Raw genomic sequence first — 18080 nt, forward strand, 5'->3', positions numbered from 1 at the left:
AGGAGCTAAATTCTTATGTCACTTAAAGTTGCTGCAGGCTTTTAGTTTTTAAGTAAAAATACAAACAACTGTGCTATCATGCCTTTTTACCTTTGTTTGGTTACCGAAGGTCTTTCTCGGAAGCTTCTACCACTGAAACTATCCTACCTATCAGCCGCCCAATATCCTACTTTGTCCTTTCTAAAAACAAATATCCATCTTTAGTTTTTTCTGCAGTACATTCCCTTCCCGTGTAAGGATGGTGAGTCACTCACATTTAAAAAATAATAAACAAACAAACCGCTGGTGTAAACCCCCAGACAGAAAGGGACTTGCTAGGGAGTATTCCCACAAGAACTTCTTGTTTTGTTTTTGTTTGTGCTCTTGCTTCTCACGAAAACAGATTCTGAGAACAAAAGAAAAACCTGAAACCAAAACACCAGAGGCCAGCGTGGCATATAAGGGACTGCAGGCTCGCCCAACTGGTTTCTCTGCTGTTGGCTGGATGGGCCTGAGAGACTCAGGTCCTGCCCCCACCTGCAATGTTCAGAGACTGGAAGCTGCCTTTTGTAGGCATGAATCACCAAGTTCAGACTCCACGGACAGAGGGCAGGGCAATGGGTGGCAGAGAGGCCTTTGGAAAGGACTCTGTGCACTGATGGGAGAGTGGCTTATTCTACAGACTCAGAGGGTGGCATTTCTGGCAGGGACAGGGACAACAAATCTGAGGTGAGGAAGGGGACTTAACAAAACCAGTCTATAAAACAGCTTTTGTGTGCTGCATGTGAGAGTTCCTCTTTATGACAGGCTGCTATTACTGCTGCAAGGCTCTTCCAGTCCACAGCTGATCACCTACCCCTTGAACTTCATGGGCTTTTTTTTTTTTTTAAAGGGTAGAGCGAGCACTCTGTTTTGATAGGAGCTAAAAGCTATTTCAAAACAGTCCTAATTGCTATAGTTAGAGTCTAAGGGAATGTACAAAGGGAAAAATCTCGAGCTGCACTTCACTCCAAAAGTGTGTTATAAATTTTTTCACAAAGTAGTCTCTTCTACCTGTGCTGTAGTTACCTGCCCACCAAATCTCAAAGAATGTGGTTTCTCCAAGCCTGGGGAGTGGTTCTCACAAGTGTAAGATGCACCCCCCAAGTAAAGGTGCTCCCCCATTCCTTGTTATGAAGTGGAATTTCCACTGCACACTCCTAACAACCAGCATAGCCAAATGTCTTTGTAAAAAGTCATCGGCAACTTAATGAAGCCCTAACACAGGCACACTTCCTTTTGTTGCTCTGTGTTGAGTTACATCCCCACCCCCACCCCTGCCCCACCCCCACCTCCAGATCAATCTCAGCCAGTTCTTCATGGAGTTAAGTATAGACATCGTGCTGCTTGCTCTGGGAATGGAACTGGGTTTGGAACAAAGGAATCGCAGGCTATTTTCTTCCCCTTGCTGTTGCTTCTCTTTCCGTGGGAAACAGCAGAACTTTTAAATCTTAAACGACAACAAATTTGGCTTCTGTAAACATATGTCAACAACAGCCTTTTCTCTCTGGGCACTCTAGAACTTGCTAGATTCTAGCTAAGTAGGGTCTGGCTGAAATGGCAGTAGACTTCTAAGAATGGTTACTCCTTCCACTCCTCTACTCTGACGGTCACTGTACAAGTCCCTCTCCCACTCCCATCCTCCTACACACAGATGTGCGCACCCACTCCTCACCAGAGGCAAGAGCTGGGAAGCCGACCTTTTTCCTTCCAGAGAATCCTCCTCAGCTTTTAGGTTTCAAATGACACTTCATTTCCCCAGGTCACTTTTCCTAGTCACACACAGTACTCTCTATGCAGCTGACAGTCTATGTGTGTATGAGTATGTATGTACATATGTACAGATACATGCATGTACTTATTTTATTTGGTAGCTTGTCCACAGGACTCCCAACACCTCCTCAGCAAGTTAGTACTTTCTCAGTATGTAATGGTGGCCAAGTAACTATCTCTTGATGGAAAGAATTGGTTTCTAAATTCAGGAGTTCCAATCCTGAGGGAAGAGCTGCAATGGCCTTCAGAAGACATGCTACCCAAGGATTCAGCAGGACCCAAGGCCTGGGCTACACTGTTTCCATTAGCTATACACTTCCAGCCTATTTTGGGTCGAGCTCAGAGCCTCATCTACACCCTTGAGCACAGTCTTGAGAAAGTGCACATCCTCTAACTATCCACATCTGAAGATACATCCCTCACTGATACCCAGAAAGTGCATCTCTGGGCTGATATAAGAACCATCTGAAGATACATCCCTCACTGATACCCAGAAAGTGCATCTCTGGGCTGATATAAGAACCATCTGAAGATACATCCCTCACTGATACCCAGAAAGTGCATCTCTGGGCTGATATAAGAACCATCTGAAGATACATCCCTCACTGATACCCAGAAAATGCATCTCTGGGCTGATATAAGAACCATCTGAGAACGTGTTGGCAGCTCTGGGAGGGAATGAACTGGGGACAGGGTGGACCATTAGGTACAAGAGAGACACTTGCCACCCAAATGGCACTTAGCGAGGGGCCACATTTGCAGGAAAGCACTCTATCACTTAGTGACTAAGTTTTAAAATAAACACTAAATTCCCTTTTAAAGAGGAATGGAAAAAGAAACAGCTTCATAAACTCACTGGCAAGGCTGTAATGTGGAAGTCCCCATCCATGCTTAGATGTGAAACTCGGTGACTATTTCTCTCAAACCACAGATTCTACAATGATGCTCATTCAAACACTCACCAGCCATTCCATTATTTAGGGAGGAATAAATTAATTACGGGCTGTAGGGAATATTTTGAATGTTAGGATCAGTCACCAGATAGCTCCCAGTCCCTAAAGTTGAAAGCATCAAGGGGTCTGAAATATGCATGGGCCTTTTTCTGCTTTCTTTTCTTTTGGCAAGGAAGTGAAAATTTATGCAAAACATTACACGTCTATCTTTTATAATTAATTTTCCAATGCCTCACCTATACATATTTTAATAATTCCTGATTTCTAAGATGGTATCTATAATAAAATTTTCTATTTTCCAATAAATGAAAAGGAGGCAGGTTCACTCCGACAACAGAGTGTCACACAATATCTACGTGTCAGGCACCAATTTTTACTTCTTACATGTAAGTTAAAGGATAAGGAATTTATAATGCTGCCTGTGAGGAGAACCACTTTTCATACACAAATGTGATTTTTTTTCCAAAGGGTAATACAACAGTACATTTACATAAACTAATCCAAACAATCTATGTATTTGACAATGGCAAACCTCACACAGACGGCCTATTGTTGGTTTACATCTTGGAGTTCTTTATACTGGCTTGTAGCAGCGCTCTAGCTGTCAAAGGTTTGACTTAGACTCTAAATAAATGGTTACAGAAGTGCTGTGCAGCGATATTGGACTTCTTTGCAAAAGAAAACCTGCTGTGTATGAATTCAAAAGCTATTAATTTTTCAGTCAAAAATATTCGTGCCTATTTCTTTTAATAAAGAAATACTGTGCTGAGCTACTAAGAGATAATGTTGACTAGTGGTAGAGAATTTTCAATAGAGCAGTTAAAAATAAATTTAGTAGGAGGTCCCCTTCAAAGTTATAATTTTCTAGAATGTAAAACATTTTTTTTTCAATACTAATCAAGACAAACCTTCCTTCCCTGTTCATTCCATTACCCCCCAGCCGCTTCTCTCTTGTTTATTGGCTACTTAGCAGGTCCACAGGGAGACAGATCATCAAGGGTCCTCTTATGCCTGTGTGGGCTTACATACATGGTGTTCCTAGCTAGGCCAAGCCCTATTACTTGCTGAGGATTCCAAGAGACTCTATAGTTCCATCTCTGTATGTAGATTCCTCCTCTGCCTTGCTACAAAACAAGCCTATTGCTAGACTGCTACACTCAGTCATGACTCTTATCACTGATGTTTTTAGTCCACGGAGGAAGATGGGGACAACGTCATTCTCTCCCTATTTCTAGGTGTGAATGAAGACTCAGAGTCTTCATCTTAGGGGAGGCACTTCCCTAAAGCCCTCTAGGACTTCCAGAGAGGTCCAAGACAATCACTCCCCTTTGCCAATGGTCATGACTCTTCTAGAAGTCAGGTAAATCATTTCAAGGCAGGGCAGTCTGCTCAGCTGGGCCCATGTTCTTCTCAGTGCTCTTCTGAAAAGAAGAGACAGGTGGGAACAGCTCCAAATGAATGCTTTGCCTCACCCCCCAACCCCTGCTTCCTTTTTTTGGTAGCTTAGTCATCCAGTCCTGCGGCCATTTACTGTGAAATACATGGTAGCTCATACTCTTCCCCAGTAAAAATGGATGCATGGAGTGTTTAATGATTTTATGTCCTGTATCTCAGTAATGTGTTCTGCTTCAGACATTAATTCTGTCTGCCAACTGCATCTTGGCAGGCTACCATATTTACTGGGTTAATAGTCTGACTCCGTTTTATTTCTATCACCATGTACATCATACATATAGGGGTGTGTGTTTGCTTTATTTATAGAAAAAAAATCAGTCAAAACAGATAAACCAATACTTTGCCATTATGCTGCATCATTGCATGTTGATTAAAATTGCTGCTACTAACTATAGATTGTCAACGCTCAATTAATTTTCACACAGGAACTCCCAGCAAAATCAAATAAAGTCAGCGTACCTTTAAATTTTACAAATCTTAAAATCAGGAACCAAGGCATGGCTTCCATTTTGAATAATCAGCTAAAGCGACGAGGAGATTTCCAGAAATGTATGGGAGTGATACTAGTGCTGATGAGATCAGTTTATGGTGAAGAACAGAGCCCAAGGTGGGATTTTTTGCAAAGGAGTCTCCTCAAGACCTAGTATGATCATCATGCCTGTGTCATCCCAGGTCTCTGCCCATGCCTATCTTTCCCATGAAAGGCCAAAAGAGTCGAGCGGGGGAAGGGCTTTGGCATCCACATCTGCCCTAGGAGGTGTTCCCTCAGTGCTTGAGGTGGGAGGCAGAGAAGAAATGCCACCACGTCGTTCCCCCTGGTGAGGACAGTACTTACGGGCTGAGGGGCAGCTTTGGGTTCCGTAGACTTCACATGCAGGTGGGTCATCATGGCTTGCAGGCGCTCTTTGTCTTTTGCGAGCTAATGGGAAGAAAAAGCTTTGTTATGTCATTGAATACACATGTGTGACTCCTTTGAACGCCCCAAACTATGAATATCCCAACTAACTACTGCACTGCAGCACATGACAGAATCATTTTTATTGCTTCATCATCTGAAACCTATAAGGACCCCTGCCAACGTCCAAGTAACCGGAGGTGTTGATGTGAGATTTCTCAACACAAGGTGTATGAGACTTTAACTGGCACGTTCTAGACCTGCTGGCACCAAGGAGTCTTGGGGAACATGGACCGCTCAAAGGCAAGCGTGAATCATGCCCATTAGCCAAGCTGACTCATGACGAGGCCAGGGAAGATGAGCAGCTAGCTCACACTCATAAATTCATCTGTTGTGGTTGTGGACAAACTCAAGGATACCTGGATACACTTGTGGAAAGTTAGCTGAGTCTGTCTTGCTGGGAGGAGCAGGGATACCAGAACTGAGGGTGTTTCTGTTTCAGATGTTCAACATCAAATACCCTACTAGATACTTCTTTAATAACCCCAGTATCTTTATTTCATTAAAAAAAAAAAGTAATCTTCTGATATCATAGATGTTTCTAACTGGATGGGCAGAGGAGACATTCACTATTCATTAGGTGCTAGAACCTTTATGCTGGCTTTGAACCAGTCTGATACAGTGATAATTTTGTTACATTGCAAGAAAGCTAGGGCAAGGACCTCCAATGATGACTCTTAGGTAGGCGGTGAGGAATATGGCCTCCGAAAAAGAAAGTGAAGCTGAGGAAACAGATGTAGCATTAAGGAAGGGACAATATAGACATAGGAAGGGGAAGAGTATTTCTGCACACATGTGTGCATCTTCAAAAGCTTTATAGATAGTGTGTCTAAAACAAAGCCTTAGAAGCAGAGTGTGGAACCTATTCCTTTAATATCTCATAGTTGACTTTAAATCTTTAGAAAGCAGGGGCTTTTTTTTTTTTTTTTTAGTCTAAAATTATGCCCAAATTAAATCCACTTCACATTTTTAACCAAGTTATTTCTGGTGGTGGGGAGATGGGAAGTAGGGGCTCGGGAGTCAGGGGAAAGCAGAGAAAGGGGATGGGACGCAATGGCAGAAGAAAACACGCCTTGGTGTCATCCCTACCAGCTGGCTCAGTCAACAGCCATATCACATTTGAGTTTTTATTTCTTTTTATTCCCTTGTGGTTCAGGGAGAAATAAATGAGGAGGAAGAAGTAGAGGGAAAGCCTTACAGTGTTAGCATTTATCTTTCAACAAACAGGAAATGAAAATGATACCATATTAGGAGCTACATTATGCTACTCACCCTCTGTTCCTTGGTGCATTATTGAACTGCCAAACTAAGTCTCTAAACACATAATGCCAAAGGAATTTGGGTTTTCAGAGTGGCGCAGACACAACAATTAAAGTGTGGGGAATAGCATTTTTCTATGGTTATTCATTTTCTTTTTTTTACATTAAGTGCCCTGAAGTGTTTTTGTTTGTTTGTTTTGTGGGGTTTTTTTGGGGGGGTGGTGGGGGGAGACACACTAAAACTAAAATACTCTTCTGCGATGTCTTTTGCTTTATTTTATTTTTTTTAACTTTGTTTTGAAAACTATAATGGGGCAGAAGGGAATTAAGTCATGTATCCTGCATGTCACTCTTTCTAAACCCATGAAGTAAGCAGACAACTGCCCATGCCGAAGAACACAAATTAAAGGGTGAGAGGTGGTATTTACAGAAGAGTCTGCTGAATATTAATTGTGACTTAATTTGGGGGTAAACATCTCCGATGTAGCAATTACAAGGAATAAGTAGTGTGGTGAGAGGAAAAGTCCAAAGCCCGAGCACCCGGCGTGATCCTCTCCATAGCCACCAAATTGGACCTTCCAACAGACAGGACCAATGACAGTGTGCACACAAGCAACATCCACACCCTGAAGTTTACTTGCGGCACTAAGAACACATCCCCCAAACTCCTCAAACCAACACTGGCAGCACCGGTTCCTTCCATAATGTGAGAATACCAAATGTTATGGAGAGTGCTCTTGGTGCTCCCTCTTCACTCAGGGTTCCAACAACAGGGGGCTGAGAAACTGCCCAAAGTCAACTAGCAAGCCCGCTGGCACATTAAAAATTAAAATACACTGTGATATCCAAAAAAATTATTCTCTAATGCTTTCCCCAGTCGGTGGCATACAAGCAGGAGAATGGGTTTTCTTAGAGGGCGCTCCTGAGCAGGGAGGGGTCACTGGAATTACTTAGTCTGTATACCACTCTCTGGAAAGGCATCAGAGTGAACACTGATAATGAATACACTCTCCTACTGTGCTGTGTTCAAATTATGGCCTCGGAGCACATTCTGTAATCCTTCCCAGCATTTCATTTTTTCTTCTAAATATGGAATCCTCATCTCTGAACTCGTAGGGTTGTTCTGAACATGAGTTCCGCACAGAGCAAGCTCAGTGTAGCTAATGAATGCTTCATGGAGGTTAAAAATACCTGCTGCAATTTTTTTAAAGGAGAAATTAAATCAGTCTAGTCTACACTGGCTGGGTATATCTTTGGAATCAGGATCCACATAATGGGGTGTAATGGAGTCAGCTGTGAGTCTGGGTGGGGAGAGAAATAAGCCCCCTGTCTTAAAGACTAGAATAGGGCAGGAGGCATGGGAAGACGGGGTCTAGGTCCGATAGACTTATCTCGGGGCCTCACTCTATCTTGCCCTCGGTCTGGGCAAATGATTATTCTCTCTTGATTAATAGTCATGCCCTCTTCTATTATCCACGCCTCAAACTGGGTTTTAGATAAACAAAGTTCTGGAAGCTCAGAACTCATACTCTGCTCAAACACCTCTCATTAATGCCAAAGGCTAGGTGATCCACTCAGTGTCCACAAAGACAAAAACCAGGGAGATCCACCATATGCCACATGCCGGAGAGAGAAGGGAGCAATGTTTACAGTTCCTTTACCATCCTCCTCCTATCTGTTGCCGGGAGGACTTTTTAAGGGCAACCTGACAGTTCTTATTAGTGACACACAGGGCTCTACTGAAATGAGTGAGGGTCCCTACATAAAAGCACTGCAGTTATTAGGGGGTCCGGTGAAGAGAAGGGGAGCCACTTATCTGCCTGGACAGATATAAAGATTCCTGTGGCTCTGGGTCCACTTGATTTATGTTCTTTAATTGGGGAAACTGAGGCACAGAGGATGAACACATGCAAGGCCATGAAGCCAAGAAAGGACAAGCGTAAAAGCAGAATCCTGCTTTATAATGCTAGGTCCAACATTGCCCAGATGGTCTGATCAAACTCCCCTGGGACCTTCCCTGGACAGAAGAAAAAAAAATCTTCTGTATACCACCCTGATACTCTGATAAAGGAGTTGGGATTGGCAGTGATATCGGGCACCTCACCTGAGGCGTGGGTGGGATTGAGACGTTCCCAAGGAGACCACTGCTAAACTCCGACATTTTGCTTAAACCTGCTAATCCACCTCTCAAGATAGCAAACAGGAAGCCTGGGTTTGTTTAAGGGCCACAAAAGCCCAAGTGAATGCATGGGAGTATGGGCGACCCCCATTCCTGCACAAACTTCACCTGAGACTCCCTCGCCTTCAAAACAAGCTTTTATGTAGCGGTGACCTAACAGCCAAACCCGACTGCGGGACTGCGGCAGTACCACCATGATGCTGCTCCCTGAGCTGCACGTGACCAAAGCAAAATGGATCAAGGGGTCAGAAGTAAAATCTACATACACTAAACGGAGTCTCCGGAAGGAAGAAGCTCAACTCCTGCACCAACCTGGTCACTGACCAAATACTAACTCTGTGTCCAGTCCACAGTCATTCGAATGCTTTCTGAATTCAGCACTAGGACAAACTTGTAAAGATTTCTTAACCATCAACTACCATGTTCAGAGAATGGGTGACTGGCGCCTCATTTCACCCCAACTCAAGAATTTCCCTACTTTCATTGTGTTCTGTCGCCATCTTAACATTCTTCACATGTTGTTACTAAAGACTCTCTTGACATTTAAAGCAGACACACACTAATACTCAAGTCATAGTCTTGGAATCCTAATGCTTGCAGACTTAGGCGGGATTTTAAATTATGAAAAATAAGTGTCTCGGTTTTTTCAAAGAAGGATGTGCAAGTGAGAAACCCAGACGCTCCCTCTCCCCTTCGCTGGCTCCAGCCTCAAAGCCACAGCCACAGGAGGTCACCAGTAATGTTAGGCCTTTGCTGTCCGTGACACTCTCTGAGGTTCTGTGGGGTCGCTGCTACGTCCCGAGTATGGCCACAAATGGGGTTAGAAAGGGCCAAAGGGGGACACATTACAGATAATATATTTGCTAAAGTCTAGGAAGCTGGTGTGATTACAAATAGCCCCGCTAATGGTGGGTAATCACATGCAAAGCCCGTACTGTAATTAATTTGTGTTAGGATTAATGTCTCCCCCTGCTACTGAAACCTGTACAGTCTTCTCTCTGCTGGCATTGCCATACAGCTTAGAGTTCCCAGTGTGGACAAGTTACCAGACTTCCCACTGGTTCCAGAGTCACTGGGCAGGGTCCCTTGGGAGGCAGCTCTCGAGGACAGGCAGGGGACATAAATAGAGCATCGTGGGCCACATGTTAAATCTATTAACTGGCTCCTAGGTGGGCAAGCTCAAATCTCTTTGGGGAAAAGAAGGGACCTGGAACAATACCGCAGGCAGCATCATCAATAAAATGGTAACCAGGTTGGGGTGAGGAGCTGGGATTTTTCTACCATTCACCCTTTGCCTGAGATAGATTAATGCAATGTTCTAAGCTGTAGGTAGCAACCCCTTTGCAGATCAGATATTTACACTGCAATTCAAAACAGTAACAAAATTATAGCTATGAGGTAGCAACAAAAAATAATTTTATAGTTGGGGGGAGTCACCAAAATGTGATAAAGTGTATTCAGTGGCTGCAGCACTAGGAAGGTTAAAAACCACTGCACTAAGCAATCTCAGTATCCTTAGCTCCTGGGGCTGGGGGAGGGGGGGGGGAGAGACGAGCATGGTTATCTTTGACTCTCAGATGTCAATGATGGCTAGGATTCCCTACATATAGAATGCTGCCCTTGGAAAACCATGGAGAAACACTACAATGAGCATGCCACTGTAAACACAACCCACAAACTGATTACCATTCCTTACATGAAAATAAAGGAGACTAAGGGGAAGTGGGCAAGAGTTCTTAATGGGGGGAGGGGTATGGGGGGATTGGGGATGGCGGCGGTGGTGGCTGATAAACTGTGGGTACAAAGCCTCAGGACAGTGACGTGTATGTGAGGAGGCCAACAACAGCCATCAAGAGATGCTTAGCCCTTCTCTGAGCTACTTACAAGCAGGACATAGTGCAGTGGATGATGCGTCCCTGAGGATGGGACTGATGGGTTTATCCTATCTTGGTTGGGATTGTTCCATCTTTTAAACTGGAAATCCTAGGTTCTCCTCAAACCTAGGAGGGCAGGTTGGGATGGCTGGTCACTCTGGTGTTGATCAGCGAGACTAGTTTTTAAAAAGAACCGTGTTCTTAGGCTCTCTGTCTCCTCTATACAATCTGGGCATGTGGTTGGCTTGACCTGGGACTTCCTTGCTGACAGCTTCTGCCACTGTCTCATGCAGAGGCACCTAAGTGCCTGCTGTGCTGTTGGAGGCATGCTAGACTTCCTTCCCTACTGTCACACTGCAGGGGCCCCTTGCTCTGTTCCATCCAGCACTTCAGTATAGTTAGTACACAGGAAGTAGTGACAGTCACATGGAGTCTAATTACTAACACACTCTTCTATGCCCACCCTTTTAAACCGAGTCAGTCTTTTCTTTCTGGTGTGTGTGTGTGTGTGTGTGTGTGTTGGGATGGAACCAAGGCTCAACACATGTGAATCTAACAGTCCACCGGCTGAATTACATACCCAGCCCTTGACTGCTTTCAGTATCAACGGATTTGAAGGGGAAGGGGAAGCCTGTCCAGGAACACATCCCTGTGCCACACAATGACAACACATCATCTCTAGACATTTTCTTTTTAACTCAAAAGACATAACCTACTGAAGATGATGAGACACGGCTAATGTGGCTGTGTCTTATGACAAATATAGTCTACATGCTCAAGAAGACGTACCCATGCCCCCCTCGTCTTCCTAGGCCAACACTGTCGGGCTTCCTTTTTGCCTGTGATTTTCAGTATTTCCTTCTCCCAAGGTGGAATTCTGTCCTGTGCACTGGATGTCTTTTTGTGTGTGTTATCTCATCCACAGCTTAAAGGCTAAACAAACTGATAAGCATGTCACCAGCTGGGTTCACTCGGTTAAAATAATATGAATGTGCACACTCAGTTCACACCTGGAAGCCAGTGGGTGCCAAGGCCTCCCAGAGGCATCCTGTGTTTCTTGACTCTCCTGACTGTGCTACGTGGGGTAAGCTATCCTTACTTTTAACACTTTCCTAGTTCCTGCACCTGGGTCCCTCTGTCCTGGCAGGGGCAGGGTGGAAGGAACACTGTTTATTTCATGGACCATGTTAAGACCATAATTTTGACCTTGGCAATTCCATCTCATGTTTTTCTATATCATTTCAGAAAATTCCATCCAAAGAGAACATTTAACAGATGGAATAATAAAAAATGTTACCATCTGACCTTAACAAAAAGGCCTTGACCCAAATGACTCCTGTGGTCCATGTTCTCTTGCTATGACATGTCTACATTTCCTCACATGGTCTCCCAGGCTTTATAATGTTTGACTCCTGAGTAATCACTGGGGTTGACCCTTATCTACTCCATTGGTAAAACATTCTAAAAGAAATGTTGAAAAGTCACAGAATATCAGCTACAAGTTATTCTGATTCTCTTTTCCTCTCAATAAGGCCAGTTTAAGGGCATACTGGAGACGGGACTGACCAAACCTTTTCTTCACTGCTAAGAAAACATTCATTATATATTCAAAAATGCACACCTCTCCTGCTTGGCAAGTGATATGTTGGTGGATACACTGGCTTTGTGAATCCAGTCATACTATACCTGCATGGATACAGGGAAGCTCTCATGTCCAGTGCTGGTAAGAGAGTCTGCAGTAGAGAACTGCAGTCATGGTCCAAGGAGGGAAACATTGGCAGCCCTTATCTCTCTAGGCTAACCGTGGTGGACCAGAGACCCAAGGATCTGTTCTGGGTGACAATATGGGCTGGGGTATTCTTAGGTACACAGGACGGCACTCAAGTGGCCTCTGCCAGCTTCAATTCCTTGGATTTGACTGATCTACCTAGTGTATATAGTCTTTATTATCCTCTGGATTAAGATAGGAACTGTCACGCATGACCATGCTAAGATCCAGTGTGAGCCCATGTAAGAGAGGGACAAATGAGTGGCCTCTACCTCTCCTAACACAAGGCTGGTGGGTTAAGCAGCAGGCTATGGAAATATAGCATCACTTTTTTGGAATTGTTCAAACTGTAACTGTTCTCTGCCACGGTGCTACAAATATTTCTCCAGTTTACACCTTAATAACTAGCAATTTTATAATTAACTTTGAGAAACTAAGATGTTCAGGAATTCCCTGGACTGGGAAAGAAATGCCTTAAGTGAAAAGAAGCAATTCCTTGGACCAGTGCTGTGCAGGATATCTCTTCCAGATTAGGTGCTACCCCAGCCTGTGGTTGAGAATGGGAGACCACATGTAGAGGGAACAGCAACAGAGAAGCTGTCTGCGTTCAAGTCTGTCTCCCCCAAGTATTCTTACAGGTCCCTGCCTGCCCCCACTGCTGTGGTTTGTATGGGTATCGTGATCTGTAGTTAAGTACATTAAAGTGGACACTCTCAGGCTGAGTGTGGTGAGGCATGCTTGTAATCCCAATACTCAAGAGGTTGAGGCAATCAGCCTGCAGTGAGTTCAAGGCCAGCTGGGACTATATAGTGACAACTTATCCCTTGAATCAAAAACGGGGAAAAAATAATAGCACGTTTACAACATAGATATATGCAATGCCAACAAAAAATATGGAAATACTGAAATTTATCTAAGTGGGTAGCAGACAAGGAATCTAGCTTTAAATGCATTGCTCAGTGTCCCCGAAGCTCCTAAAGTTGCTAAGCTTGCAATGTAAACTCTCTCTCTCATCTAGTCCACAGGACTGCTGTGAATTCTCAGGGCTAACTCAAGCTGGGAGTGCAGCTCAGTGGCAGAAGAGCTGACTAGCTGGCTAGATTCAATCCTCAGCACCACAGAAACAAGTCAGACTAGGAACTATTCTCATGTTTTGATTGTCTGAGCAAATGATCAAAACTAATCTAGTTTTGGCTGGACCCTTTCTAACACTGGAATGTTCTTTTGAGTAGATTTCTGTTCTGTGAAGAACCCAGGTCAACTAGCTAGCCAGTGGTGGTCCAGCTTGTCATCTATGAGGTATTTTGTTGTTGTTTGTTTGTTTTTTATTTGAGACAGGGTATTGCTACCTATCCCTGGCTAGCCTGGAACTCTATGTACACTGGGCTGGCTTTGAACTCCCAAAGATCCAGCTGCTTCTGTCTCCTGAGTGCTGGCATTAAAGTTATGTACCACCGGCCCAGCTTGTCCATGGTTTTGGAAGATTTATTTATTTTATTTATAATTTATGTATATGTATGTGTGGCATATGAGTTTATGTACACTGTAACTGTGCAGGTGCCTACAAAGCTAGAGAAATGTGTCAGATCCTCTGCAACTGGAGTCCCAGACAGTTGTGAGCCATCACGTGGATACTGGGAAATCTCTGTCCTTTACAAGAGCCATTAAGAGCTCTTAACTGCCAAGCCATTGTCTGGCTTCCCACTTGTCATCTATTTTATAGTTCAATTTTCCTTGTAGAATATAAGAAACAGGAGGGCAGCTTTACCCACTTCTAACCATTACCATCCTTCACAGAGCCTCCAAAGAGGGCTGTACTCTGTAAGGAGACAAATCCCCCAATCAAAGGTGGGCAAATGCTTGTCTTATGAAGCTGCTGGGACACTAGCCTGACTAATGTGGAGCTGAAGGTTTTTACACATTATGGCTGAGGAGGCATATGGAGGGGTAGGCAGAACTGGAGACAGCCAGGAACCCTGGGGGACGAGTGACATATTTAATATAAGGGACATTTCTCATCCCCCTTACCAGAGGTTGTTTGGCAAACTTCTATTAGTGTAGTAAATGTTGTCAACTTTGTAGCCCGTGGGGCTTCTGGTACAGTCACCAGCTTCTGTCTCCATGGAGTACAAACAATTGCAGGTTATCAGGGAATGGGCTTTGGCCTGTCTGTGTCTCAGTATAACGCAAAGTACAAACAATAACGTGATTTTTTTCACCTCTCGTGGAAAGTCTCTCCCCCCGGCCCCACCACCACTTAAGCACCTCTCTCAGACTATGAGGTCATGCTTGATGTCAACAGTGTGCTAATTCCTAAGGAAGCACCATGCACCACATATATTAACACTCTTAAGCCAAGAAGAAATGGGACCCTGAGGACTGTCCTGTCCACCTTGTCTCTTCTCCCTGAAAGCAACACTCAGTCAAAACGTGGTGACATCCCAGGTAGCTATACAACTTGGCTGACTTCCAGCCAGATCAGCTTTGTGTCTACCACCCACTGAAAAGGCTGCCTTTGGTTTGATCAAGGCTGAAGGCTGCAATCGCAGAGCACATGAAACCTGCGAACAGCCCAGTGTTCCTTTAATCCATTTCTAGTCCTAGGCCACGCCTACCCAAAATCATCAGAGGAGCTGCCAGGAGATAACAGCCTGGCTGACTAATGGGCCACTCTGCCCCTTCTCCCACCATTCTCGGTGGAGAGTGTGTAACAACTGATAAGGTATATTCCCAGTTTTCTAATAACCAACGGTGGCTCCAGATCAAGGACACAGACAAGAAGACCTACCTGGGCAAACTGTGACAACTCCAACAACTTATTTATGCCTGTCATAGGAACTTAATCTCATAGCACATAAATCAATCCAGAGGCACACATCATTTTGAAAATACCACCGCCAATAAACATATAGACATTCAGGCCATAAGGTATCTTATTCAGTGGAATCCACATTTGCAAAGTCTGACTTTTAAATAGATGTGGGGAGTGGGTTAATCCTACCTGCTTTTCTTCTCTACAGATATGCTCAAGTTAAATATGCTTCTGAAAACTGGTTTTATAGTATGTTCTAAGCTTGTACAAACATCTCACTATTTATCTTATTTATTTAAGTTTATATTTGCTGTCTGAATGGAAAATATTAACAAGCTCAAGAAAATAACTCATGAAAAAAAGTACTGTAGCAGAATTTTAGTTTCTCATATAAGACAGCTAATTTTTTTTTTTTTTTAATTCTTTCTGTCCTGAAAAGTCACAACAAAAAGTTTAAGTGTGTTTGGGCTGATTTTTCTCTGCAACTATTTGAAGCTGTAAATGACTTAACTCAGTAAAACTCCAAATGTAATTATCTTCTGTACTTAGCCTAGGGCTCTCCATATATCTCGGCATTGCTGCCTTGCATACAAAATAGCTTTTCCATGGCTGGTACCAATATAATGTACAACATTGTTTGAACCTCCCCTCGCCGGCTAACCTCTTGCCTACACTGGCCCAGCCAGGGGAAGACGCGTCCTGAGTCATCAACCACTCAAAAGTGTCCTGGACCTCGGTTGCATAAATGGGGTTTGCGGGGTCAGGCTTTTGCAACTGTACATTTTCATAATCTCCATTTCTGACCCAATTTTTACTTTCAGAAACTAATTTTCGATTAATTACACCAAAAGGGGGGGGGATTACTATTAAAATATGGAGGTGCATCCACAAGTTCCACCTACAAGTCGAACACACATTTAAAATGTCCCCAGCTCCCTCAAAGGGGAGCTGCACACGTTTACTCTCCAGTCATGAGATACATTCAACATAGCCCAGATCACTTCCCCAAACCATGCTGCAGACACAGCAAACATACATACATCATATGCATCATATATTAATATGTGCTTATGTACTTGAAATATATAGTGAACCCAATTATTCTCAGGGATAGGAGAGAGACAAAAGGGACCAACGCCAAACGGAATGAATGCTCACATAGCTTCCATGTGGCTCAGGAGCACATGTGTCTACGTGTTCACTCGCCCATCTCAACCTCACACACTCATCTTCTGTCCGCTCCCACTCATGTTCCCTCAGACTCGCTCCCCTTACCTCTACTTCAATACCAATAGCAAGTTCTGGGACGCACAGCAATAACAGATGACCAGAAAGTGGGACGGACAAGAGATGGCAGAGACAGCAAGAGAAAGAGAGAAAAGATGAGGAGATTGAGACATGAAGGGAGAGAGGAATGAAGGAAGATGGAAGAGGAGACAGGAGGGAGGGAAGGAGGAAGGGCTCAGGGTGGCAACTCACACCTGGCAGCACACACAATGCTGCTTAGAGCCTAGAGAGCTGTGAGCGCCAATCCCAAAGAGTGCACAGAGGCTGAGCTTCCCCGGATAATAATTAAAAAAAACAAAAAACAAAACAAAACAAAAAAAAAAAAAAACAGGGCACAGTAGTAAGATCAAACGGACAACAGGCTGTGGGGTTTCCATCAGAGAATGAGCACATGGGAAGTCATTACAGAATGCTGCAGAGAGGTGGGAGCCAAGGAATACTGAAGTAATATTAGAAATAAATGTGGCTTTACCTGTAGCTCTAACTGCTGTACAACCTGCATTTGTACTCTACATTGAGCTGTGCTTCTATCGTCCAGCGCATGCTCACTGTTGAGATGTCTGCAACAATACATAGAAAACCGGTAAGTGAAATGGAGAAACAAAAAAAACGAAAGATACAAGTTACCAGGATGATTATGCACGAGCAGCGGGTCTCGTTGCGGGGGGACACCCGTGTAGGAGGGGGTGGCTGGGCCTCGCTCACCTCTCCCACCTGTTCATACCACCATCATCCCACAGAACTGGACACACGGTTATCACCACAAAGAGATGCTGTGCTGGGTATCTGGAGGGAACCATTGACTCATAAATCTGAAAGCAGAGATTAAGTCAGGGCAGTGTTTCAAGATCATGTCAGTGGGTGGATCCAAGGCAAGGCCTTCTGGGTGCTTCAGACATTTGTAAGGGTCTGAACGGAATCGCTTGGCCAAAAGAATACTGGTTTTCCGGAATGCCATGTCCTTACGCTGACAATGTGTCACATTTGTGTGAAAAGAAGAGACGGTGAAAGAGGGAAAAGCCAGAGCAGACACGTGAAACCAGAACCCACACGTGCAGATTCTGTACCAGGCAGGGAGACACACACAGTGACTCAGGGCAACGCTGCCCAGTGCCCTGATTGTCAAGGGTTTCACTCCCTGGGCCACGGATGATTCTGGCCTCATGCTGAGTATGCTTGTCTTGTGGTCCTTTCAGTATTTATTAGACTTTCCAACAGGGAAAAGGCTAACAGTAAAATTTCAATCAGTTCTAACATATGCAGGAACTCTGGTAATCAGAGGGCTGAATCACTGCCTAAAATCTCAAAAATAAAAATTCATGGACCCGAGTTACTCAATCCTTTCTCATTAGGGGGAGAAGGGGGGAGGAGGGAGGGAGAGGGAGAGAGAGGGAGAGGGAGGGAGAGGGAGAAAGGGAGAAGGAGAGGGAGAGAGAGAGAATGAATAAAAATGAATGTCCCTTAAATTCTACTAACAGGACTATCATGAAATTTAGGCCAAAATACAATTTGGATTTAAGATTTTTTTTAAAAAAAAAAAAAACAACTTTGATAACAGCAATAAGAAAGCGTTTTTTTTTTTTTTTTTTTTTAATTCCCCCCAAAATATCCATGTCAAATGTCTACCTTTTGACTTAATGAGGTGAAAAGCCAAGCTCCATTTGGTTGTCAGGGAATGTCCTTTATTTAGGAACATTTGCAATACAGTTATAATCTGTATTCTAACAGTAGTTACGACTTTTACCCT

At 43.9% G+C, this 18080-nt stretch overlaps 1 protein-coding gene across 12 annotated transcripts in view; it reads right to left on the reverse strand.

Moving 5' to 3' along the window:
- Foxp1 (forkhead box P1) overlaps positions 1-18080 on the reverse strand; it is a 504713-nt gene that overhangs the window by 24373 nt on the left and 462260 nt on the right. For all 12 annotated transcript variants that reach the window (XM_076940180.1, XM_076940181.1, XM_076940173.1 and 9 more), the window contains 2 exons: positions 16806-16893; positions 5035-5118 (listed from right to left, as the gene is read on the reverse strand). In XM_076940180.1, coding sequence (XP_076796295.1) covers positions 5035-5118; positions 16806-16893 — 172 coding nt within the window. The remainder of the gene's footprint in view (positions 1-5034; positions 5119-16805; positions 16894-18080) is intronic.

The sequence above is a fragment of the Arvicanthis niloticus genome, chromosome 9 (genome assembly GCF_011762505.2).
Source record: "Arvicanthis niloticus isolate mArvNil1 chromosome 9, mArvNil1.pat.X, whole genome shotgun sequence".
NCBI classification, from domain to species: Eukaryota; Metazoa; Chordata; class Mammalia; order Rodentia; family Muridae; genus Arvicanthis; species Arvicanthis niloticus.